At 50.7% G+C, this 24,779-nt stretch overlaps 1 protein-coding gene across 1 annotated transcript in view; it reads left to right on the top strand.

Annotated features, from left to right (window-relative positions):
* PTPRS (protein tyrosine phosphatase receptor type S) overlaps window positions 1–24,779 on the top strand; it is an 83,710-nt gene that overhangs the window by 44,773 nt on the left and 14,158 nt on the right. Inside the window, exons 14-26 of the mRNA XM_086477752.1 lie at window positions 2,888–3,193; window positions 4,609–4,802; window positions 5,247–5,273; window positions 7,070–7,187; window positions 10,735–11,325; window positions 12,014–12,111; window positions 12,634–12,887; window positions 13,293–13,386; window positions 13,607–13,822; window positions 15,600–15,757; window positions 16,796–16,807; window positions 18,571–18,683; window positions 21,020–21,067. Coding sequence (XP_086333878.1) covers window positions 2,888–3,193; window positions 4,609–4,802; window positions 5,247–5,273; window positions 7,070–7,187; window positions 10,735–11,325; window positions 12,014–12,111; window positions 12,634–12,887; window positions 13,293–13,386; window positions 13,607–13,822; window positions 15,600–15,757; window positions 16,796–16,807; window positions 18,571–18,683; window positions 21,020–21,067 — 2,229 coding nt within the window. The remainder of the gene's footprint in view (window positions 1–2,887; window positions 3,194–4,608; window positions 4,803–5,246; window positions 5,274–7,069; window positions 7,188–10,734; window positions 11,326–12,013; window positions 12,112–12,633; window positions 12,888–13,292; window positions 13,387–13,606; window positions 13,823–15,599; window positions 15,758–16,795; window positions 16,808–18,570; window positions 18,684–21,019; window positions 21,068–24,779) is intronic.

The following is a 24,779-nucleotide window of genomic DNA, read 5'->3' as shown; positions in this document are numbered from 1 at the left end:
GTGCCATGATTTCCCCAGATGCGTCTCCAGTATGGCCAGCCAGCACTTGGTGGCTGTTTTCATCCAGGTGCTGTAGTCGATGAGAGTGATGGGGAGGGGGTCCGGGTGGGATCTGGGCCTTCTCCCCCCATCACCCACCCACCCCGCCTTTTTTGACCAAAGAAAGTGCAAACCATCCCAAAAGGAGGCCTCACTCCAGGGCCTCTGAGTAGGTCCCTGTGCTGGAGCGTAGAGGGTGAGTGAGCAAGCGAGCGTGACCACGCGCAGCAGCTGCCAGTGCAAACAGTGAACCCAAGTGCCAGCTGGAGCTCCGGCTCTGCTTACTGGGGCTTTCATAATGAGGTTCAGGATGGAAAGGGTAGGTCAGGTCAGACCCTCTCTGCAGTGGGTTTCTCAGCTGTGGTGGCTTTGGCTGGACTGCTAAGCAGGAAAGGTGGCTTTTAGTTCTACCAGCCCCTGATGGGGAGAAAAAAGAAGCAAACAGCATCATGGCAGGCACTGGAAGAGGGTTGAGTCTTCTCCTCCGTACCCTGAAAGGGACTTGAGTTGCTTCGGGGGTGTGGGAAGGAGCAGCGCACCTCCATTCTGGAGATGTTGGTGCTGCATCGATCACAGCAGATGGAGAGAGCTACAGGGGGAAGGAAAGCTGTCAGTGGGACTCTGCCGCCCTTTCTGGTCTCTGTGCAGGTAGCAAAGAGAATGGATTGGGGTCCAAAATTGCCCTGACTGCAATAGCTAGGGTTCTGCTGGCAGAGCGGGGAGTAGTTCAGTCCGGGGAGCTAGCAGTGGGGCAAGGTGGCATTTTAAAAGCCAGTCATGTGCAGAAACCCACCAGGAGCTTGGTCTGGCCTTGTAGCTCAGTTTCTCTTGTTCTCTCGTAAGAAAGTCTTATAAGTTAGCAGTTGAAGCGTGGAAGGTAGGTAAACAGACTGGGAATGTTCTGGAAGGAGTCACTTTTTATATCAGTATTATTTTATTATTATGATTTCCTTTCTGATGTTTTTTTGTTTCAAATTACTGGCTTGATTTATATTTTATTTTCCAGTTTGTTCCTTTTGGTTTTGTTTGTTTGACATATTTTGTATTATTTTGCGTGGCTAGCCATGGCTGGGGATCGTCACCCTCTGCAGTGGGATTTCTGAGGATAAGGGTTTCCTTCTGACACTTAAAATACAACCAAAAGGTAGCAATAAAGCATGAAAGTAGGAGGACAACACCTAAAATGTCCTACTGGACAGAATGCTCAGCACTGCAGTGTAAGGACTATCTTAACCCTTTCTGTAAAACCCACTTAGTTCAGTTTAATGCAGGCATATGCAAAGCATGAGGCTTTCACTCCAGCGCAAACTGGGCAAAGTGTGACGTGATTTAGCAGAGTCCTCAAGGCAAGCTGGGCCTGAGCATCTGTTTGTGACTCAGGGATGGGAGTAAGACGTTAGAAAAAAATCATTCCTCAGTAAAAGAGCTTTTTGTTGATTAAAAAGCAGCAGAGAAATGAGAAATGGCGACCAGCATTTATCCACTCCTGTGCTTCTTGCAGGTGATGCTCTGGGGGCTTGTGAGGACACCCCAGTTTCTGGCAGTGTCTGCAGCGAGTTAAGAGCTATTTATTGCAGTATGACTGTATCGCGTGAGAGTAGATTTGCAGAGATGCCTTGAAAATTTGTCACTCTCTCTGCTTACCTGGGCTCATTGATTGTAATTAGTGATTGAAAGAAGTCTGGTCTAAGATTTCCCAAAGTGACCAGGTTACAGTTGGGGTACAGGAGTGGCAGGCTCTGTCCGGATTTCGCCGAGGTCTCAGACCCGTGTCATCTCCGTCAGCAAACCTGTGTTTCTTGCCGTTCTCCCAGGGCACGGCCAAGGCATGGCAGTGTGTGCCCCGGCACATAGTGCCTGACGGAGCTGGTGTCAGTGTCCTGCTGAGCAGAATGTGCTAAAAATTACCTACTGCAGTTCACAAAACACTGAAGTGAGCCGCCCCGCACTAGAAAGCTGTGGTTTACACCTTCCCCATCTCTTGAAAACCAGCTCTTAGACAGTTGACTGCTGCCACCGTGAGAACGTGCGGCTGCGTAGGGCCACGTTTCCAAAGGTGTCCTCCTGGGGCTTTCAGAAATACCTTGACATAGTTCAGGCAGAGAGTGCAACAGGAGTTAGACCTGCTGCCACCTCTCAAAACCCCACTGGGTAACTGAATACCTTCTCAAACCTTCTGTCTTGCTCTTTTGCAAGTCTTTTCTCTAAAATCCTCCTATCTAAACGTATTGTGGGCTCATTGCTTGGCAATATTTGGGCTTTACCACCATGATTTTGCAGCTCCTTCAGTCTGTGGACCACTAATAACTTCCGTCTGGAGGTACAGACTCTTAAATTTTAAGCCTCCTGGCAAAAGATTTGCTTTTCTTACTTACTTTTCACAGATCCCTTCAAAGAAATTCAAGATCCCAGAGACTGCTGTTTGGAAACAAGTGCTTTACCAGCCAGGGCAGGGTTTGCCAGAGAGCTGGAAAACAGGGAGCGAAAGGAAAGGTCTTTTATAGGGTAAAGCTGGGTGCTTAGTTTTGTGCCAGCTACACTTAGTAGAAGCGGCAGGACCCCTCTTGGCTAGCCCGCTTGCTGTTTTAGTCCTTTGCTTTATAACATCTCAGTTTTGATGTCCCATTGCATTTCTGTTGGCTTTTTTTTCTTTTCATTTAAAAAAAAAAAAAAAAGACAACAACAAAAAGCTCTCTTCTTTTTTAATTTTATCTTCCTAAACCAAATTTTTGTACGTTTTATTTTAGATTTTTTTGTTATCATTTTCCTTTTTTTTTTCTTTTATCTTTCCCATCTTTTGTTTTTTCCCCCTTCTTCCCTTTCCCTCCTGAATTTTCCCCCCTCGTAGAACCGTCTGCCCCCCCTCAAGACGTAAAATGCGTCAGCACCAGATCCACCGCCATTCTGGTAAGTTGGCGGCCGCCTCCGGCTGAAAGCCAAAATGGCATCCTGGCTGGCTACAGCGTCTACTATCGAGCGCTGGACTCTGAGGACACGGAGCTTAAGGAGGTGAATGATATCCCCCCAACCACCAGTCAGATCCTACTGGAGTCCCTGGAGAAGTGGACAGAGTATCGCATCACTGTCGTGGCTCATACGGAGGTGGGGCCGGGCCCGGAGAGCTCGCCGGTTATCGTCCGGACAGATGAAGATGGTAATTGCACTTTTTCTGGTTTTCTCCTGAGTCCCCTGGTGAATACATGTTCCTGGCGTGGGCTTTTCCCACGCTGGGCAGGACACGTCGAGTCCTTTCTTGTGGCTCGTGTGGTGCAAGACCAAAGCCTGAACGGGGCCTCAACGCAGCCTCCAGTCCAACGTGCAGCATCCTTCGCTGCCGTCTCCCCAAGCCCCTCTGAGAACTGGGGTCTGCAGGGTGGTCCTTCCCTGCTTTAGGGTGGGTTTTTTGAATTTCTGGGGGGTTTTTTGATATCAAGCCTCTGAGCCTGGACTGCACCACTTTTCCTGAAAAGATGCCCTTGCTGAGCAAGGAAGCAGCTGAGGCAGCAAGGAAATTAAATCAGAGAAGAGGAGACTGTTGCTGCCAGAAACTGTTTTAAAATATTAAGAGTTCTTCCCACACGTTCCTTGTTAGTAGCTCCTCTTTAATTCAAAGTTTTGGAAGGAAGAATCTCTGTTAAAGTTTAAAAAAACCATCAGTGACGAGCAGTTTAGACTCCAGTTCAGTGGCTCAGCTCAGGGACTTCTAGCACAAACAGGAACAACAAGACTTGAATTTCCCTGGTATTTCTACAGTAAAATAAAACCAGGAAAAAATGTGAATGTGTGCATGAAGGGAGAGCACCCTCACTGTGAGGGGGAGGTAGGACTCTCAAATAACATAGATCAAGTAAATAACATAAGTAAACTCCAAACTTCTCAGGCTTTCCTCCTCCATCCCAAATAAAAAGAATTTTTAAAAAAGCAACAGGTTTGTCCCCAGTGTGGCTCCCATCTCCCTGAGCGTCTCCTCACATCCGAATGGATAGGATACCTTGCTCAGAGAAAGTCCGGTTTTCTTGCAGATGAAGCCCTGTATTACTATTATTTCCAAAAATTCAGCCCTAATACCATCTGAAACATCTCTTGTTTCCTGTCTTGAGATTATGCAGTGGCTGTAACCACCACCCCACCTGCCCTGCCTGGGAGACAAGGGAACTCCAAGGGCAAATCGCCCTCTACATCCTCTCCACTCTAACATCCAACAGGCAGGACCAGAGCTTTTGTGGCTCATTAGAAATTAGCATTGCCCTCAGAATGTGATCTTGAACTGTATGGTTTCTTCCATCTGAGCAAACTGGGGACAAAGGAGCCCGTGGCAGAATGGCTGGACTGTGAGATGGACCTGTTTCCATGCATATCTCCAAGCCGTGCAGATTAGATCTTGCAGAACTGCTTCCCTGTTCCACTGAACAAAGGCCATGGCAGGTGATGGGATACCTAGTTTGACTGTTCAGTCTCCCCCACCATTCAGGGCTGTAGATTCAGTGCGTGTCCGCCCCGTAGGTGAAGTGACAGGCTCCAGGTAGAAATCCCCAAGTGACTCTTACCCCTTCCTTCCCTTCCTCGCAGTACCCAGTGCGCCGCCTCGGAAAGTGGAGGTGGAGGTCCTGAACTCAACTGCCATCCAAGTGTTCTGGCGATCTCCAGTCCAGAACCGCCAGCATGGCCAGATTCGCGGCTACCAGGTCCACTATGTCCGCATGGAGAACGGAGAGGCCAGGGGGCTGCCCCAGATCAAGGATATCATGCTGGCTGACGCCCAGGTGAGGACTCGCCTCCTGCTCCAATCTTATCTTCTCTTGCGGAAGGTTTGAGGGGTGGGTTCTCCAGCTGCCTTGTCTCATCCCAAGCAACATAACGCTGGAGAAAGTAGATGAGTGTCTCTATGACAAGGTGTATGTTGTCTTTCTGCAGTTCATTTGCACTCCCAGACAATAGCTATTGTGGAAGAGTACGAACTGCTGTCCCAGCACTGAACTAAATACCATCCATCCTCCCTGTGTCTGGGAAGTCTTTTAAGACAGGCAAAGGCCACAGTGGAATCTACTAATTTCTCCCACTCTACTTCTTCCTTCATGCTGGCCTGGTAACTTCTGACCTTGTGTGGCTGCTTGCTCAGGGACTCCTTCCTCATGCTGTGTCTCTGTCTTTCCCTTCTTTCCCCTCTTGTATTCTCATGTGCAAAACCTCTCTTGTTCTCTGCCCAGTGGGAAACAGATGACACTGCTGAATACGTAAGTAAAAAGTAAAATCCTCCCATCCTGGTTCTGTCCCTTCCCTTCTCCCACTTCCTGTTGTGGTGTGATATTTTCCTTTTCCTTTATTTTTTTGCGGTGCCAGTGTGCCTGTTTTAAAGCCTGTTGTTGGTGTTCCCATGCATTGTCCCTCCCCTGTTCACTCTGCTCTGCAACCCTGTGTGATTGTGTAGTTCGTCAGCACGCAGCAGTACTGCAGGGTTTTCCCCTCGGCTCTGAAGGAAAGAGGAGTCTGCTGCTCCTCCATGGGGAAGCAGATGGGATGTTGAATTTGGGGCTACCTTGAACGTATGCTTAAAGATGGGCTGGGCTGCAAACGCCTCTGGCTTGTGTCTGAAAAACATAGTTGGGCTGAAAAGCATTGGGTGTTCAAAGCCCTGTAAGTCCTAACCTGTCAGAGAGGGACAAATGCTTTGTGCCTTTAAAGGGCCAAGATTCTTGGTGATACAAAGCACTGAATCGCTATTGGTGCTTTTAACTTTTAAGTAGACCTTAAAAGTCAGCTTGGCTGTTTGGCATTTGCTACTTCTGCTAAAATGCTAAACATTTTTCATGATCTTGCAGCTACAAAGCAGTAGGAGAAAGCATTTCCTTCCTGGAATGGCAGGATCCCAAGATAACGCACTACTAAATTGAACGTATTCATGTGTCGTAGAGATCGCCAAGTGCCCTGCAAAAGCGAGGGGCCTTTCTTTTACAGATGGAGAAACTGAGTCACGTGGAAGGCAAAGCCTCGTAGCTAAAATCTTAATAAAACTCGGTGGCAAATGTGAAAGCAGAACAGGTTTCTTGACTTCTAGAAGACAGACCTGTCTCTGTAGCTAATGGCTTCCAAACTGGTTCAAAATCCTGCTGCTTTGACGTTCTGCTGTTCTACTCCCTGCTCAGCTTTGCGGGCAATACAGATATTTTGAGGACGAGCAAATTCTTCCTGAGTGCTGCCCTGAGATTAATATTGAAAGCAAAAAGGGGCAGGGGGGGTGAGGGGAGAGGAAGACCGTAAAACATGCACAACATTCACATCTCCCTCCTTTTCAGGGCCTTGGAGAAAACCCTGCTGCATATGCACTCATCCTGTTTGATTTAGCACGGGTATTCCTTTACAACACAGCCCTTTGAAGGGCTGAATACTTCCTGGGGAAGGGCTCTTCTTGAGGCCAGTCTTCTAACAAAAGCTCTTGGGAGCCAGGTGTGGTGAGGCTGATAGAGGATGGAGGAAGAAGGGTGTTGGGGATTTAGCAGGGAGCTTTAGCGTGCAAGCAGAAAATGTCGTCCTGCACTTTGCGTTAAAGCAATCCCTTTAATATTATGAAGGCATTAAAAAATATCTCTGAGGAGAGAGGGGAGGGGGGTAATGGCGAAAAAAATGTAATCTCCCTGAAACCGCTGAGACCTCCTCTGAGACTGCATAGTGAAGAGGAACTCTTTGAAGAGCGCAACAGCGTTTTGGTGGCTGAAGCAGTTTGTGTTGAGGTAGGGAATGTGCGAGAGGTAGATCTGGAAGAGAACACATTGAACCAGGGCCCTGCAGAGACATGCTGTGTTTACAGAAGGACTGTTTGCAGCCAGGGTGTGCGTGCCTCTCGCTAAGGGAACGTGGCTCTCGTCCTCCTGCCAATTGCCACATCTACCCAGTTGCCCGAGAGTGTCTCGTGGTGTCAGATTCAGGGAATGTTCCTGCATGCTAGAAAAGGGCTGAGACTCCTGCAGGGAGATCTACCCGCAGGTATGTACCTGAATATTTACGTGATTTTCCTTTGGAATCTTGCAAACAGGAAATGATCATTGCTGGGCTCCAGCCTGAGACGGCGTATTCCATCACTGTAGCCGCCTACACCATGAAGGGAGATGGTGCTCGCAGCAAACCGAAAGTGGTCACCACGAAGGGTGCAGGTGAGAGTCTTTTCCTGAACCGCTGGGATTCACCAGTTTCCTAAAGCTGAGAAGCTCTTTCTCCAGACTCGGCTTTTTTCATCCCGCTCCCTTCATGAAGGGCAGACTTGGAACAAACGCCATGCCGCCCCGAAGACAAAATTATTTCTAGTAATGCGGAAACCACTTCATTCCTCACATGTAGCCTCACTAAATGACATATTTTCTGTCCAGTGCTGCAGAAAGCCCAGATACACCCAGAAATGCAACAGAGGATGAATTCATTGCCTGTAATCTCTTGTGCTGTAAATTCCATGCACCAGAAGTAAAGAGAATCCCTGCCTGGTCTGACACTGTGGAGAGACTGTGTAGCTTTGATGGCTGGCAGGAACCCTGGGGAACAGGGGAGCCAGAGGTCTGCTGTCATGGTTTTGACTTGCAAAGATCTGAAAAGCAGCAGGAAGACAGTGGTGGCTTATACTGCCCACTCTTCTCTTCTGCTGGTATCGTGTCTGAATATATGTGCCCTCTTTGCTCAGGACTAGTAGAGGGAAAAGTACTGACAGTATTGACCTTTCCTCACTAGCATTTCTGGGACCTGGGCTCTGTCTGCACATACCACCCTGATTCCTTCCTCCCTTTGACCTATTCTTCGTGACAAAGTATCTGTCAGCCTCAGTACAGAGGATGTGGTGCCAAGCTAGGATGGCAGAACTAAGCAGAGGAATGACAAAGAGCAGTAGGGTGTCCCGTGCTCCTCCAAACAGCTGTGCTGCAGGCAGAAAGGAGAGGTACACGCTCCACCTCAGCGTCTGCATTCCTGTGGTTTCTGCTCTTGCGGCTAAACTACTGCTCTGCAGGATGGGGAAGGGTTTCGTGCAGCGGAGGGAGACTACAGTGTCTAGACCTGGAGTTGTCCCTGACCCAGCCCATCTCTTGTTGCGCTGCCGTTACCTTCTCTCACCCCGTTTTGCTCATGCTCTTTCTTTTGCTCCTGCTGTCAGATGATGGCTTTCTCCCCTTTTAATTTCTTTTCTTTGTCTACTAACTTCCCAACCCTGGCTATCTGTTTATTTTCTTCTTAGTTTGGGGGCAGGCATCTTCACCCTGCCTGTAGCAGCTGCATAAGCTGGCGTCATCCCTTGTTTCTGGAAGAACATTGCTCTCTGCCTCTGCAGGGATCGAAGGCCTTTGGTCAGCACTACATAATTAACCTGGAAACCTCTGCTCAGGCTCAGGAGGCAGCACAGGCACTCAGCAGAGTGCACAGGACAGACAGGGCTCAGGAGCCCTGGCCTGGAACACACAGGGCTGGAGCCGTGGCTGCCCTCCATGCCCTTGCCTTTCCCCTGCCCTAACTCACATCTTCATCTCATTTTATGTTCTTGTGTTCAGACAAGTGAACAGGATTTCAGCCTTTCTCTCCCCTCTTGCCTCGCCTGCCTAGTGAAGAGAATGGTACACAAGAGAACAAAGCTGCTTTCCAAGACACCAGCTCTTGCAGATGTTACAGCAGGGTATGCTTGGGTGTCATCATCCAGACTCCTGTCCTCATGCCATGTGAAGTCAGTGTGCTGTCCGAAGCCTTTTCCTTCGCTCGCCCTCTTCTCCTTCCCCCTCCAGCTTTGCCCATGTTTCTTCTCACTAACTCCCTGGTTCTCTCCTCTCGTTTCCTTCTTCCCGAGGCTCTCTACCCTTTCCATTTTTCTCTCCCAGAGCCTTTCTCTGCCTCCCTCCCTTGTCACTCTCTCTTGTCACCCTCCCTCGTCACCCTCCCTCATCTTTCGCCATTAGGATTTGCAGTGCAGGTGATCAGTCACAGAGGGATGTTTTCTCCAGCACAGCAGCTATTACCCAAAACTCAATTTCCCCCAACTTGAAATAGCTATTTTAAAAAAAAAAAAATCTTTCAAATGGCTCTGTAACATTCTTATCTTCTTCGCAGCGTTGAGTCAATATACCTTCTGAGAGGACAGATTTCTTTCTTTATTATTCAGGGCTAGGGGCTGAATTTAAATACAGTAATACATCCAATTTTCTCCTTTAGTGTCCAAACCAATTGCAAAATAAAACACTTCCCCCCGCCCCCTCCTTGTCTGCACTTTCTTCTCACCTTTCTTCTAAACAATATTTGTTGTGAAAATGAATATTTTCAAGCTCAGCTGATTATAGTAACATTTGTGATAAAAACCGAAACATAAAGGTAATGGCATTTTTTTTTTCTTTAATGTGTTTCTTAGGCATTTCCAAGGGAGGCTGTCCCAGCACTGCTCCCTAGCCGTTCTTTGGCAGCTTGAAATGAGTAAAGCATTTGTTTCAGAGACAACCCCTCATCCCTGTGTTCAGATGTCACTTGGTGCAGCAGGGAGAGTGGTTTCCCCAGTTTGACTCTGCCAGGATCCCTGCCACGGGCAGCATCCTTCCCTGCTGGCTCTGTTAGCCACACTATGGCTTTCCAGCCTGCCGACCCTCGGTGGGCCTCGTGCTGCAAGAGTGGGCCGGGATCTCTCCTAACTCCGTTCTCTCTCCTCCTCCTGTTCAACCAGAAGAAATACCAAGGTGGAGAGAAGGAAATTAGATCTGTAATAGTGGAGTTGAGTGTAAATGATGCGTGAGCTGCTGGAATTAATGCTCTGGTTTTTCCAGCTTCAGGAACCTCTGGGCCTACACATGTCGTTTAACTGTGGCTGTGGGCTTGCTTAGCAGTCGGGCAGTGCCAGGGCTCATTAGACTGAGGCACGGCACTGCTGAGCTCCTGCAATATCCCCCAAATGTGGAGGAACTAACTGACAGGTTAAGGAGGGAGCTAGCTGAAAACACACCAACACTCATCTGTCTTTTCCCTTCCTCCAGAGGAGAGAAACTGCACAGAGTAAGCAGCAACTCTCCCTACCCTGTGCCTCGCACCGATTTTGGGCTCTGTTTCCACTATCTGTGTGTTTCCTTCTTTCTGTACCCAACTGGGCAATCAGATGCCTGCCAGACTCGCTTAGCTGGCCTTGTGCCTGCTGCTCAGGACCTGGGGCTGCCCAGGCTTCCTTTCCCATCCTTCATTACTTCACCCTCAGCTGCTCTGGACTTCCCAGCCTGAGCCAATCTGTTCCAGTCTCTTTCTGCATGAGTTGTGCTTTATAATGGAGAGAGAGAGGGAGAGTATGGGAGTCTGCAGGCCTCCAGTGTTCGTTCTTCCCTGCCCTGGGAAGCAGTGTGCTCAGGTGATTAGGAGAGGAGGCTGGGAGTCAGGACTCCTGAGTTTCTTCTTCCGAGCTGTGGGAGAGTACGTGGTCCAGTGAGAAGCGAGAAAGATAAATCCAGAAATATGTCAGAACGTTGCTGCTGACGCGTTGGCAGTGCACCTCGTTTCCTAAACCTGATAAAGACCATCCACCCGTACAGCGGGTGGGTGGCAGCTGCTCAGTTCACAGGGGGATACACTGAAGTACACCGAGTCCACCTGAAACCTTACCACTGATTTGAGGAACCTATTGCTGCAGCTCAAGAGTCTCTGCATCTCCTCACCAGCCGCCCTGTCCCACGTATGACTGAAGGTGTCTCTCTTCTCTCCCAGTCCCAGGGAAGCCCATCCTGTCTGTGCACCAGACAGAGGAGAACACTCTTCTGGTGAAATGGGAGCCTCCACTGGATGCAGAAGGCCAGGTGATGGGCTACCGGCTCCAGTTTGGCCGCAAGGATGTCGACCCCCTGGCTACCTTGGAGTTCACGGCCCTGGAGGATAAGTACACCGCTCCCAGCATCCACAAGGGCGCCACGTATGTTTTCAAGCTGGCCGTGAAAAGCCGGGCTGGCTTTGGGGAGGAAGCTGTGCAGGAACTCACCACCCCTGAAGACATCCCCAAGGGTTACCCCCAAATCCTCGAGGCGAGCAACATCACTTCCATGTCGGTCCAGTTTGGCTGGCTCCCCCCCGTGCTGGCTGAGAGGAACGGAGCCATCATCAAATACACCGTGGCCTACCGGGAAGCCGGTTCTCCCGGCAACCCGCTGGAAAAAGACCTGCCCCCCTCCCCAGAGAACTCGTACACCCTCAACGGCCTCAAACCCAACACCGCCTATGATGTTAAAATCCGTGCTCACACCAGTAAAGGCCCCGGGCCGTACAGCCCGACCGTCCAGTATCGGACGTTCCAGCTGGATCAAGGTAGGACTTACCGGTTTCTCCTCCCTCTCTCTCTCCTTGTAACCGGGGCTGGTGCCGGGAGGCAGAGAGCTGGAGAGGTCAGGCCAGGCTCAGCCAGGCTCGTGAGTAAATGCAGAGCACTCTGGTTTCACACTCAGTCCCTCAGCTCTTCTGCCTTGTGCCAGGTAAGTCCCTTTTACCACTTTCTTCTAAGTTAAGTCCGGACACCCTTCTTTCACTGGCACCTGAAGTGGGGGGCCAGTCGCTGTACAGGTGGGAAGAGCGTTTTCTTCAGCTTTTGCAAACAGCCAAAAGAAAATAGAAATTTAAACAAAAAAATAACCAAACGAACTCAAAAATGTGACCTGGGATGGGTTTCCTTACCTGAGCATGCTCAGAAAGCCAGCACCTCGTTCCTGCAGCAGCCACCCAGACCCATAAGTGTGTGGGCAAAGCCACGCACCCTCCCTCACCCCTCCCTGGGGTTAGGCATGGGGACAGGGAGCACTGGGAGATGGACCTTGGCAAAACTCAAGCAAAGTGTGGAGGAGGGAGCAAGCCCTTCCATTCCTGCAGCAGCAGCCAGACCCACACTGGCAGGCCCTTTTGCCAGTGCCTGACATTCTCTTCCTTCTCTTTCTTGCTCTTTCTTCCCTCTGCTGCCTTTTCTTCTCCTTTCTCCCCTTCCTCCTCACTTTTCTCTCAGCAGTTTTACCCAAAAACTTCAAGGTGAAGATGGTGACAAAGACATCTGTCCTTCTGAGCTGGGAGTTTCCTGAGAATTACAACTCTCCCACCCCATACAAGGCAAGTGGAATGGAGGAGTCAGAACTGTGTTTCGTCCCCGTTCCCTGGTAGTCTTGTCTGATGGGTTCAGTAAGACGTCACAAGAGACAGGAATGCTGGATCCCTGCCTCAGATATGGGCACGAAATAGTTGATCACTAGATCAAGGAGGTGGGCTGAAAATCAGGGCTGTTGGGTTGCATTCCCACCTCTGTTACCAAGTCATTGCCTCCCTAGGCAAGTTACCCCAGTTTTCCCATTTCCAGATAAAAATTTGTCTCACCAGAGAAGTCTCAAGGCTTTGGCCTGCATCTGCCTTATGCCTGGGGACCCTGCAGTGGGCGCAAGAGATAGACAGTTCCCCACTCAAATGCCTCATTCCTGTGTTTGCTCCAGCTCCGTCAGAGCTGGGTGGAGCATGGCAGAGCCGAGTGCCCCATGTTCTCTGGAAAACGAAGCAGTGGGGAGGCAGAAGGAGTTTGGTTGCTTAAGCAGTATCAGCCTTGCTCACGGTACGACTCTGCTGCCTCTGCGCCTCCCACAGATCCAGTACAACGGGCTGCATGTCGATGTGGACGGCCGCACCACCAAGAAACTCATCACCAACCTGAAGCCCCGCACGTTCTACAACTTCGTTCTCATGAACCGGGGCAATAGCATGGGTGGCTTGCAGCAGAACGTTGCAGCCTGGACCGCTGCTGACATGTTATCAAAGAAGCCAGAGGTGACCCACAAGCCTGATGCTGATGGCAACGTGGTGGTGATTCTCCCAGATGTGAAGAGCTCTGTGCCTGTCCAGTAGGTTTCTGTTAAGCTGCAGATGTGGGGTGCTCAGTTCATGTTGCGGAGCTCAGCCCTGATGGCAGGAGTCCATGGTACTCCAGTGGCAGGGGGGGTGTTCCCTGCAGTTTTAGCCGCCTTTACTGTTGTCTTTTGGAGCCACTTCCCAGAGCTGACAGGGAATGCTAAAGAAATGCAAAGGGAATAAATAAGGAGACATGATGGCGCTGCCACTGAATCCAGGCTTGTTCCAGGAGCAGCGATATCAACTGTGCTAAATTAAAAATAAGGGGCTTGCTGGGTTGGGCCAGGGGCTGTTGGGCCAAGCCTAGCCTTCTGCATCAGTGTGTGCGCTCTCTTCTTCTGTGCCTTGTAGAAGGAGATTAATTCCTTTTGTTTCTTCTGACTGTTCCCAACTCTTAGGGCTTACTACATTGTGGTGGTACCTCTGAGGAAGTCCCGAGGAGGACAGTTCCTCAACCCCTTGGGCAGCCCTGAGGAGATGGACCTGGAGGAGGTGAGTGTGAGTGAAACTGAAGGCAGCCGTAGGGAGAGAGCAAACAGCTGTAATGGATGGGATGGTGACCTGAGAGCCTGGGAAGGGTGGTTTTGGGGTATCTGTGCTCCACATTCTGAGTAGCTAAGGCCTGAGTGGGATGGTTTGGCTCTCCTTCCTTCCTGCTCCCTTGATGGTTCTGAAGGCAGCAGGGCTCACAGTTTTCCTTTGCTTCCTCCAGCTCGTTCAGGACATTGCCAGGCTCCGACGCCGAAGTCTGCGTCACTCCCGACAACTGGACTTCCCCAAGCCCTACATTGCTGCCCGCTTTCGCACCCTCCCCTCCCACTTCATCTTGGGGGACATGAAGCACTACGACAACTTCGAGAACAGAGCCCTGGAGCCAGGGCAGAAATATGTCATCTTCATCCTGGCAGTGCTGCAGGAACCTGAGGCCGTAAGTGCTCCCTGCTTTCTCTTGCCCTCTCCAGACCTTTGTGCCCCTCTGTCCCCATTATGGACCCGAGACAGCGGCTGCTCTCTTGTGAGCTGCCAGCAGCCCTGGTGCCCTCCTGGCATTCTCTGTAACTCTCTCTCATCAGATACGGAGCTTGAGGTTTTTTTCTTTGTAAAGAACTTCCAGTCCAGCTGTGGAGCTTTTGCACGTGGCCGTTGGAGCTGTTTGTGCTTGTGTCTGCATGCAGCGAACGTGCTCGTCCAGGCAGACAGGCCAATGACGCCGGCATTTGTGCAATGCTTCTGCGTTTTGCCAGCCTTCACAGGCAGGGCTTGCTACGCTTGTGGCTCCAGATTTGAGTGCAGAATGGGGAGTACTGAACTATCCACTCAGGACAACACTTAAGCTCAGAGATCCCTAGGTCAGACACCTTTACAAAGAGTAATTTCTTGTAAAAGCTGTCCTTTGGCTCCTCAGAGCAATGACCTTAGACATCCTGCTTTGAGAGCAGCGTGTCACACACCCTGGTCATTACTAAGTTCCTTGCCAAGCAGAGAGGGGAGCATTCTTTTCTGGAAAACTGCATGTGCTCTCTCCCACTCAGCATCTCTGCCGAGTTCAGTGGTGCTGTGTTTGGCTTTACAAAAACAACTGTTTTAATATTTACCTGCCTCCTCCCACATGTACAATAGGAAGCAGTCTAATACTTTGTTGTTTTTAAATCCCCCTACGGAATTGTAGCAAGGAGCTCTTTGAAATTAAGGGTTTTCAGAGGTTTTTTTCCCAAATAAATATTTAGTTGTGTATTTGATATTAAAGGATTAGGCTGACACGCTTCTGAATGGGTTTCTCAATCGGATTACTGCAGCTTGTGGTAATTTCTGCTTTAGAACAAGGTACTGCAGACTCGCTCACAACAGCCTGGATTCACAGCAGCTCCCAAGTATGTAGCAGTATTTCGGTCTTGCTAAGGGCTGAGAGAGTTCAAGGGCGCAGAGCCCAGACCTCCTGTTCTTCTCCTGTCCCACACTTTTCTCTCAAACCAGGCCATGCCAGTTCTCCTCTGTGCATTTTGGTTTCTGTGGTTTCTGTGTAAGATGGGAATGTATCCTTCCTGGGATGGGGAGATCGTAGCACTCATGAGAACCAGCGGGCAATGCCCATTACTTAGGATTCTGGTGGGTCTGAATGTGCCTCTGATTCTCCTCAAGAGCCCAGCTCACTGCAGAGGGAGCAGAGGAGACATATTGCATTTTGTTAATTTATATTTAATTGTAAGGGTTGGGGTTTTTTTAGTCACCAGACCAGACTGTTTCTAAGCGTTAATTCTTGTCTTAATCCTTCCCTCTTTCTCTGTAATCCCATCTGACTGTCAAAATCCAGATGGTTACATGAGAGCTTGGAAAAAAGTGTTTGTGGCAGTGGAGAGGGCTCAGGGATGTGGCAGAACAGCGGCATAGTCGGCTGGTTTTCTAAAAGCACCTTGCTGGCTACAAGGTTAAGTGAACCATAGGCACAAGGCAGTCTACAGCTTCATTCAATGGTCTGTCTTGCCTGGAGCGTTGGAGGAGGAAGATACCTGTGGTAGGGTTGTTCACAGACAAGAGCTTTTTCTGTAGGTTGAAGAGGGCATTTTCTCTGTTACTATTTGCTTTGTGCTGCAGGGAGCTCACACCCTTGCCAGCAATGTCTCTTGTGGAACACTGTGTGCTTGCCCATTGTTTTCAGTCCCCATTCCATCTCTGAACTGTGTCTCACGATCTTTCATGTCTTCCAGACTTTTGCTGCCAGTCCGTTCTCTGACCCCATCCAGCTGGACAACCCTGATCCACAGCCGATCATTGATGGAGAGGAAGGGCTGATCTGGGTCATCGGGCCCGTCCTGGCCGTGGTGTTCATCATCTGCATTGTCATTGCCATTCTGCTCTACAAAAAGTAAGAGATGCTTCTTGCCCAGATCTGTGACCACTCTGAGTGTCCCCAGCTCTAGCCCCTAAAGGGAATTTCCTCCTTGGTCCTGTAGTTGTCAACTGAGGGAAAATCCTTCTACCAGCACCTGAGAGAGGAGCCCTGAGGCACAACTGCTGAAGTGGAAGGGTCTGACTGGCACAAGAGAGATGAGCAGTGGGTTGCAGGGACTTGTGCTTCAGAGTCTAACCCATGGCACTCTCAGTAAAGCTGTGCTTGTCTTACAGACAGTCTGTTGTGGCATGCGTGCAATGAGTTGTCAGTTCTCTTGCCTGTCTCCTCCAGAAGAGCTGCTCGCGGCCACAGCCTTGGGCTCCCCTTTCTGTGCTCTGTGTGTGTGTGTGTGCACAGCGGGGGGGATGCAGGGAAGGCACCTTCGTGCTGTGGATCAGCAGAGACCTCCATTGTTCTCCAAACTGGTTTTCAGCTGGAGTGGGGAGATGAGAGCAGGGGTGTCATGTGAGCCTGCGGGAGAGAGGAGGAACAATCCCTGGAAATCTCTCCCTTTTCCTTGGCTTTCTGAGCAGCTCACGGTGCACGGATGAGAATGGGGGCCCCTTGAGCACACCTAGGCCACACTGAGCAGTGAAAGAGGACAGGAGAGGGAGCAGACGCTGAGCCAAATAGATCAAGAAAAGGGGCAGGATGGCAGCTCTGGCACTGCAGGGGCGTCCTTAGCTGGCACACCTAGCGCCCGGGGTGGAGGAGCTCTCTTAACCCTGCCCCGTCTTTCATCTGCACAGGCGTGTTTGCTTATGCCCATGGGCGTGTGTCTCGCATCCCAGCATGAGGCTGCTGGACAAACAAGTGCTCTGGGGTCAGGGGCTCAGGTGGTCTTTGTTGGTGTTCGTTACCGCTGCTCTAAGTGGGAAATCTTTGCTGCTCCCACCTCCCACCTGTGGGACCGGGATTAGAGCTGAGCACATGCTTCCCCTTTCCTCTGCAAGTCCTTTCTAACCTGAACATTTGTCTTGTCTTCTCTCCACTTACTGCTTTCCTGGACAGCAAGCCAGACAGGTAAGAGCACCGGATTTGCCATTTACTTAGGTTCTTTGTTGCTGTGTGTTAGGCAGCGTTTACTGTCTGTGGTGATGGGGCTTTGTTGGTACAGTTCCTACCGTAGATCTGTCTTAACAGAAGCCCTGTGTCAGGCTAGCGTGGGACCATGTTTGAATTGGGGCAGAAAAAGCAAAAAAAGCTTTTTCTTGCTTGTCCATTCCTAAATATAATGACCCTTTCTCAAGCTGAGCAGCAGTGACAGTAAACGGCTCATAAAATGTTGGGTTAATGGAGCAGAGAAACACCCATTTGTGTGGCAGTCAGAGGTGAAAGTGGGTTTTCTCCATGTCTGGCCGCTCCGTACAGGCTGTCCCTGAGCCACTGGCATACTGGAAGCAGAATCTCACCAGCTGAGCTGTCCTCGCCCCATTGCGAAAGCTGTTCTTGCCCCATCAGCCAGGGGCTTCTGACAGAGTTTGTTTATCACCACAAAAATGAGTCTATTTCAAACCATTTCCAAGGCTGGGAGAGCTTTCACTGGAAGTAACCGATGGGTTTAGCCAATGAACTTTTATCAGCGGTTTCAGAACTGTGGCAAAAACAAACTGCTCCCAAACTGCAAAGTGTTGTAATTCCAAAATGCTGCCCCATGCAGTGCTGGCAGGGCTCGCACCACTTCTTCTAGCTATTAATGACATTAAGAGACAGCTAAAAGTACTGAATAACCTCCTCTCTGCCTAAGTAATTGCCACTATTGCTGCAGGCATATTATTAGAGGTTTCTGTGCAACCCAGGCAGGAGAGGTGAGGAGCTCTACAGCCGCCTTGCTAGAAGGACTAGGACAATGTTTGCAAGCCTCAGGGTGTGGGGACACGTTCTCTGCTCCCAGCAGCTTGTCGCTGTTCCCTTGCCAGAGGTTATCACATCTTCAGATCAGCACTGGGCTTTGCTTCCAAATTCTTTTCAAGGAGAAGGAGCCAGGTCAGCAAAGACTTTACAACTGCCTCGGCTAACCTAACCCATTTTGAGCAAAGTCTATTAGGAAGCACTTACATGTGCAGCTCAGCTGGCAGGTTGGAGCGGGCTTCAGCTTCTGGCAAGGAGGTGAGACAGATCTCAGCAGGCACAGCTGTGATGGGAGAGGATGTGTCTACACTGCTTTTTGAACCCAGATTTTTAGGGTTCTGCAGATCAAAAAAGGTTGAAAACCACTGCTCTGACTTCTCTGCAGCCAGGCACTGAGAGCTCCTAAACAAGGCAACAGAGCAATATCAGCACTTTACATCCAAGGTCACAGGCCAGGAGATTCTGTACTTTTCCAAATGATTATGTTGGCTCTGGTTCTTTCAGGCTGAAAATGGCTTGGCCAGAATTGAAAGGTTTCTGCTTGCAGAGCTCTGCAGAGTTCAGTGGAGGCTTGTCTGTGCAGGGAGGCTGAGGTGTGAGTTCACAGCACTTCAGCTGCTCCTTGCTGCCTGCCTGTACTTCTGCTGTGAGAAGGGGGAACTTCCAGACTTGTCTGGAAGCTGCTGAGGGGCTACTGGGCCGTTGTAAACACAGCAAATACAGCACTGACAAAACGTTCCAAACCTCATTCCTTTTCTGATGCATTTTATGTAACTTACATCCTTGGCTGCATCTGACCCTGATTTCAGTGGGAGCTACGCTCAGGTCTGAACACGGCCCGAGTAGCTGAAAAGACTAAAAGGCCCATAAGCTAAGCTGCTTTGTCTTTCTGTTTTTTCATTTCTTTTTTTTTTTTTTCAAAAAAAAAAAAAAAGCAAACGGAAAGATTCAGAGCCACGGACGAAATGCCTCCTGAACAACGCTGAAATCGCCCCTCACCACCCTAAGGACCCTGTGGAAATGAGGCGCATCAACTTCCAGACTCCAGGTAACCGGCTGCTAACCAGCCTTTCTCACTGGGAAGGCAGGAGTGGAGCAACTGCCCTTTCCCTAACCCCTTCCTGCCTGCGTGAGGGCTGCTGCAGTGCTGCCTTGGCGAGCCAGTGCTAACCTCGGATGCAGCCAAGGAACCTCAAGGCTCGTCTATGCTAAGCAAGACTGCCGAAGGAAACCTTTGCTGGGAAAGCTCAAGCACCTTGCACAGGCTCTACCCAGTGCTGGCAAGGCAGGAAGAATGCTGGATGCCCAGCTACATTGGTGCATCCTGGGCTAAGTACGCAGCTGCAAGCGCCGTGGCCGTGCCGAGCTTGCCAGGCCACCGATGCTGCCGCGCAGCGCCGTGCCTCGCGCTGGGAGGTCCGCGGGGCTGGTGGAGGTGAAGCGCGGCAGGCTGCCCAGCACGCAGCGCTCCGGCCACGTCTCTAACTGGCGCTTGCTGCCTACGTGCCAAAAGGCTCCTGTGAGGAGCCAGGCCTGCCCCGTGGGCTGGGCGGAGAGAGGAAGGCAGCTGGCCGCTTCGTGCGGACGAGGCGGCGTCTCCTCGCGTAGTGCGGGCGCCGTCACTGTCAACAGCCGCTGAGCCAGCGTGTAACTGCACTTAACTCCCAGGCAGAGAGGCTCAATGCACCCCCCTTTCTGTACACGTGTGTCCCCATGAACATGCATGTCTAAGCTGCCTGCATGGCACCTCTGCAAGCCACCACTGACACGGACCGGCACGGGCACGTCCTCCCGCAGACAGACACTTGGCGATGCTGAGCAGTGCCCGCGCGCTGACACACCCCTCTGCCTCTGAGTTGCCGGTGCTTGAGGATTTGGAAGGAAATTTATCGTGCTTTATGGGGGCTGGCTGTTGTTTTCAGTTTGTTTGTATTTTTTTGCTGTTTTGTGCTTGTTAGTAATGTTTTTGCAGCTCCTGTTTCCCCTTCCCATCCCAGTCCTGTCCTTAGCGTTGTCTGAGTTTTCTTAGGGTGAGGCTGGCGAGTCAGCAGGTGCCCAGAGGGCAGGGATCTTTGGGGAAGCACAAAGGGAACACTGAGCTGAGGGTTTCATACTGAAAAGAGTTAGGAACACTCCTTGGGAACGATTGAGTCGCAGCTGAGGGATGGAAGTGGGTTCGGTCCAGCCTGCAGGGACTGAATGCAGAGCAGTTCAGCAGCAGTTAGGTCCCTGAACCAGCTCTTCCTTAGTGGTGCTCTTGCAGGAGAGTCTGAAGGTGTTTGAGATGTTTTGAGTGTCCCCAGCAGCAGCTCAGCAGCAGTTTGCCTTTGTCTGGGCTCAGTGTTACGTGCACTGGGCGCGAACAGGAGCTCCCTATGGGAGCATTCAGGTTGGCTTCGGGCCGCTCCAGGTGGCGGTGTGAGACCCAAAAGGAAGAGCTGCAGTTCCCCATGTGAAAATAAAGACAAAAGTTTGTGGCCATACAGCTTAGCCTGGGTGCTCAGAGGCAGCTGGACGTGCTGATTCATGTATTTCCCTTACTGGGTATTTCTCCCTGTCCCCACAGGATAGCAGCGTCAGCTAAGAGCACTTCCGAGCTTCAGTTAACGTGATGGATAGATGAGTGAGTCTGTCTTCCGTTGACCCTGCTGTTTTGGTCATGCTGTTCCTCTAAATGCTTGGTCTGAGTGGCTTGTAAAAGGTAGCTTAGACATGCAAACCTGCCGTTAGGGTTCTGCGAGGCGAAGGTTTGCAGATCTCAAAAAGCTGCCTGGCTTTGTCTGGTCTAGCTTTAGAAAGATGCTGCCACCTTTTCTTTGTAAGTTGATCTAGCCGAAGAGTTTATCTAGGTAGTTTATTCTGATACATAGTTTGTAAAGCAGTTAAAGGTTTTTAAGGCTTTGGGAGAGTTGGTCACCTGCGTCCCACAGAATTTTGGAAACGGGTGAAAATGGAAATGGGTGGAAAATCGGAGCTCGGAGTGTGTCGGTGATGACGGAGAGATTGTGGTGCAGTTTGCAGGGGAAGGCTCCATAGGTGCTGTGAATTAAAGTCACGTGAATTAAATACACCGAGGTTTAGAAGAGGGCCTGTAGGCTCTTCTCCAGCCAGGTGACCCGGGCTCCGGCGAGCAGAGTCTGTCGTGTCCCCAGCAGCAAAACAGAGGGGGGGACTGGGAATGGGAGCGTGCGTGAGCAGCTGTGCAGCTTGGAGAGGGGAAAGCACAGCACATCTGAGGTATCCTGTCCTAGCCTAATCAGCACCAAAAATAACTTTCTTTTCCTCTTTAGATTTACGTTGGTTTTTTGGTTTTTTTTTTTATTAGCATGAAATTTTTAAAAAAAGTGTATATTTTATTTATTTATTTTTTACTGTTTTCTGCAGATTCTGGTCTGAGCAGCCCTCTCAGTGACCCTGAGTTTGACTTTGAAAGTTAGTTCCTGTGTGTTTTTGTTCCTGTTGGTTTCATTCCCCCCCCATTATTATTTTTTTCTCTTCTGTCGCTTTCCTTTCCAATTCTGTTTCGTTCCTGTTACTTTTTTTTTTTCTTTTTGCCGAGTTCTCTGTATTCCTGCAGTGTTTGCCCATCTCATCCCTTTTCTGTGCCATCTGTTTGTCTGAACTGCGCTTCCAGTTTTACAGTATCAATTAACAGGCCTTTTGCGAGACAAGGGTAGTAGCAGCAGAATAGAGCCCCTGGTAGCAGCGTGGGACACTTGTCTGTCCTTCTGTGTCTCTTGTGCTGTCCCAGGAGAAAGACCTGGGTTTCAAGGCTTCCTTTTCTCCCCATTGTCGAAGATGTTTCATTTCCGAAGCTTGGCTAAATGTCCCTTGTACTTACTCACAGGCAGGAAGCGATCCTTTGTGCACCGGTGTGTGAGCGTTGTGTGTGTGCGTGCCCGTGCTTTTGTGTCCGTTGCTTCACGTAGGGAAAGAGAAAATGGGAGCTGCAGCTGACGGTGCCCTCGCTCTTTGGAGGGAGCTGCACAGGCACCTTTTCATGTCAGACGAGGAAAAGGGCCGTTTCCCATCTGTGGCAGGTGTCTGTTCCTTGGCACCGACTTGCTCCAGGAGCACAAAGCCCAGAGGCCTCTCCATGGTCCTCCACACCCCCCGGGTTTCATACCGAGTGCCATCCAGCCGCGGTGATTTTGCGAGGATAAATGGGCTCTGGCCCGTGTAACAGATGTTAGGGTGACGTTTCTGGCGAGTTGGCTGGTGCACAGAGAATCAAGTCTTTTGTGATAAGATTAGAGAGATTCAAGTGATTGAAATGTTAGATGAGACTGGCTCTAAAAGACTTCATCCCCATTAGAAGCCAAGATCCCAGCTTTGCTGGGTGGGTTTGGGGTTTGATTTTCTTTTTTTTTTTTTATGCTGGGCAGGGAAGTAGATGTGAGGTTTTAGCTGACAAATGTGAAGAATCACAGATGCCGCTTGTGCTAGGAGATGTGAGGGCTGCGACATTTTTCTGCACAGTTTAATCCCGATGTTGGTCTCTCCGGTATTGACTGCTCTGCTCAATACTGTCCCAGTCCACCTGCCGCCTTCCCCTCCGCTCCTGTACTGTAACAGGGGGGGGTTGTGTGTTTTTTCCAAGCCTCGCTGATCCTTGGCAGGACCTCAGCCCACAGCAGCGCTTCCTCTGCCACCCCTACCGCAGCAGGAGGTCTCCCTGGGTGACAGCCCCGCAGGTAGCCAGGGGGCCGCCAAACAGAGGAACCTGCGAGCCGTTTCCCTTCGTGCCGAAATAAGAGTTATTGACTCAAAGCGGACAAAAGAGAAGCTGCTGCAGCTGACGCGGCAGTGCCAGCTGGTACCGCTGGGCAGTACCACTCCTGGCTCATTTAATAGCAAACTCCTACTGGATCTTAATGGGAACCCTGATGCACTTGGCATTTTGACCAGGAAAGTGTTTATCGCTGCAGAGGTTTCCGGTCTTCTTTTATTATAAAGAGCCCTAGAAATCGATCCGACAAGGCTATTTCTGTCTTAAACAGCAGCAAACCAAGGCGAGTTCCCATGTGCTCTCAGCCAGTGTCTGTTTACAGCGGGTTGGAGGTGGGGGCAGGATGTTCCCCAGCAAAGACAGAGATGGTTTTCAGGGGCCGGATTTTTCTTGGAGCTTTTATGAAGGAAACTTCTGAAATGCCTTCAAGGGGAATGTGACTTCTCGTTCCAGATTGGCACAGTGGGCCTTTCCCATGCAGCCCACTTGCTCAGAGGGAATGACACATACTGCTCCGTGACTTCTAAGCCAAGGAGAATCTCGCTTGCTTGTTATTACTGGGTTTTCTGATTGTTTTATTTTTTTTCCTTTTAACCTACGTGTTCATCATTTGGGATTTCATTTACGACACTGTGTTTCTAAGCACGCTTCAGCAAATTATCTCTGGCTTTTTGCAGCAGAGGCAGGTGGTTGCAGCTGGGCCGAGAGCTGCCTGGCTGCCTCCCAGCCCAGGGGGGGAAGAAGTCAGTGAGGGGTGGACCCACAGAGATCTGGAGATGGTTTATTGAGTTGCCAGAAGTTTTTCTGAGTAGGGTTTGGCTTTGCTCTAATGCTACAGCTAAAGGTATGTTTGCTGCCCTCTTCAGCCCTTACTTTCAGGGGCAGAAGGACAGACACTGAGAAAAGGGTTTAATGGTGTTGACTTGGTTTGGTCTCTGATCTCTAAGATCTTGGCCAGTGTGGCCTTCCTGTCCCACGCAGGCAGAGAGAGGACCAGTTCCTCCAAACGCCCCTGGTCTGCATCTGTTGCTTGGTACTGGGGTGGATGGCAGCCACCTTCCAGTCCAGGGTGGGAAGCAAAGGCGAAATCCTTCAGGTGCAATGGCCTACAGGACAGCAAAAGATTAACTAGGAGCGTCTTCTCCATGAGCTGAGAGACACTTTCTGCCCTGATCCTCAGCAGAGTAGAATGGAGCCAGTGCAGCCTCCAGAACACTTCGGGGTTATTTTTGTGAGGTTTTTTCAGTCTATTCCCCTCACCCCCCTTTTTATTTTCCAGCCAGACTTGTGCTGAAAACAGATGTCTAGTTAGCTTAGGAGAAACCTGTCGGAGTGGTGGCTCAAATCCCCGCTCTGTGCCAGGCTCGTCCTGTCCCCAGGCCTGGGGGAGGCAGCGTCTCTCCAGAAGTCACTGTAAAACTGAGGATGTCATGCTTGCTTTGCCATCTCTGTGCCGAGTTTTCAGAGTATCTGACCATGCCGCTGCCACCGCCGCTGCTTTGTCACACACCAACACCCACGGGGCTCGAAATTCTCCCTGGCTTCCATCTCTTCTCCACTCCTGTCCTTCTCATGGGGGGCACTGCCCAGGGCTTCTCGGTGTGCTGCTGTCCTTGCCTCTCCGCTGTCGTTCGTAGCGGGATCGGCTGGCAGACAGCCTGGGAAGCCTTTGGAAAAACATGATCCAATGCAGATGAGCAAAGCACGGAGCGCTTTTCCACCTCCATTTGTAGCGTAGCTATTGGAGATGACAGGATGGGAAGGATCCCTGCTCTTTCCAGAGCTCCAGCTGCCCCCTCTCAGAGCAGGGTGTGCAAATCAGACTGAGAACCAGCTCTGCCTTCGCTGCTCAGCCCCGTTCGAGGCTGAGATGTGCCTTCATCTGACCAGTCTGATGCAGCATAGCCCTCCCACGACCAGTACATCTCGGAGAAGATCGAGTCTGTTCCCTGGCAGTTCTGTGTGCCTCAGTACAAGCACAACTAAGTGCTGGTGAGAATGGCAAGGGCAGCAGGTGAACCAGGGTCATGAGGCATCGGTCTCCCCAGCAAGTTGTTTCCTATTCCCCAGACTGAGAAGGAGCAACAGGATCTTTTACCTCTCCATCACAAAAGGTAATGACCCCCCCAGCGGGCCACGACGGGGTCGGTACAGCCTGCCCCGTAGGTGGAAGAGGCAAGGACAGGGTGGCGCTGGCCATCTGCGGGCTGTGCTGGAGAAGGAACGTCATCCACCCGCCAGGAGCGGGAAGATGAGCCCAGTGCCTGACACTTCCACCCCTGCTTGCGCTCTGGGAGTGGCGAAGGTTAGACCGCTGCGTCCGTGAGCTCACCAAGAAGCTGACAGAGGCAATGCTGTGCAAAGGACAATTCCTGAAAAGCCTCCCCTGCTTCCCCCCATCTGCATTCCCTTCCC

This window comes from Leptosomus discolor, chromosome 24 (assembly GCF_034619465.1).
Source record: "Leptosomus discolor isolate bLepDis1 chromosome 24, bLepDis1.hap2, whole genome shotgun sequence".
Taxonomy (NCBI): Eukaryota; Metazoa; Chordata; class Aves; order Leptosomiformes; family Leptosomidae; genus Leptosomus; species Leptosomus discolor.
The sequence above is the reverse complement of the archived record's forward strand: the minus strand, read 5'-3'. Positions and strand labels throughout refer to the sequence as shown.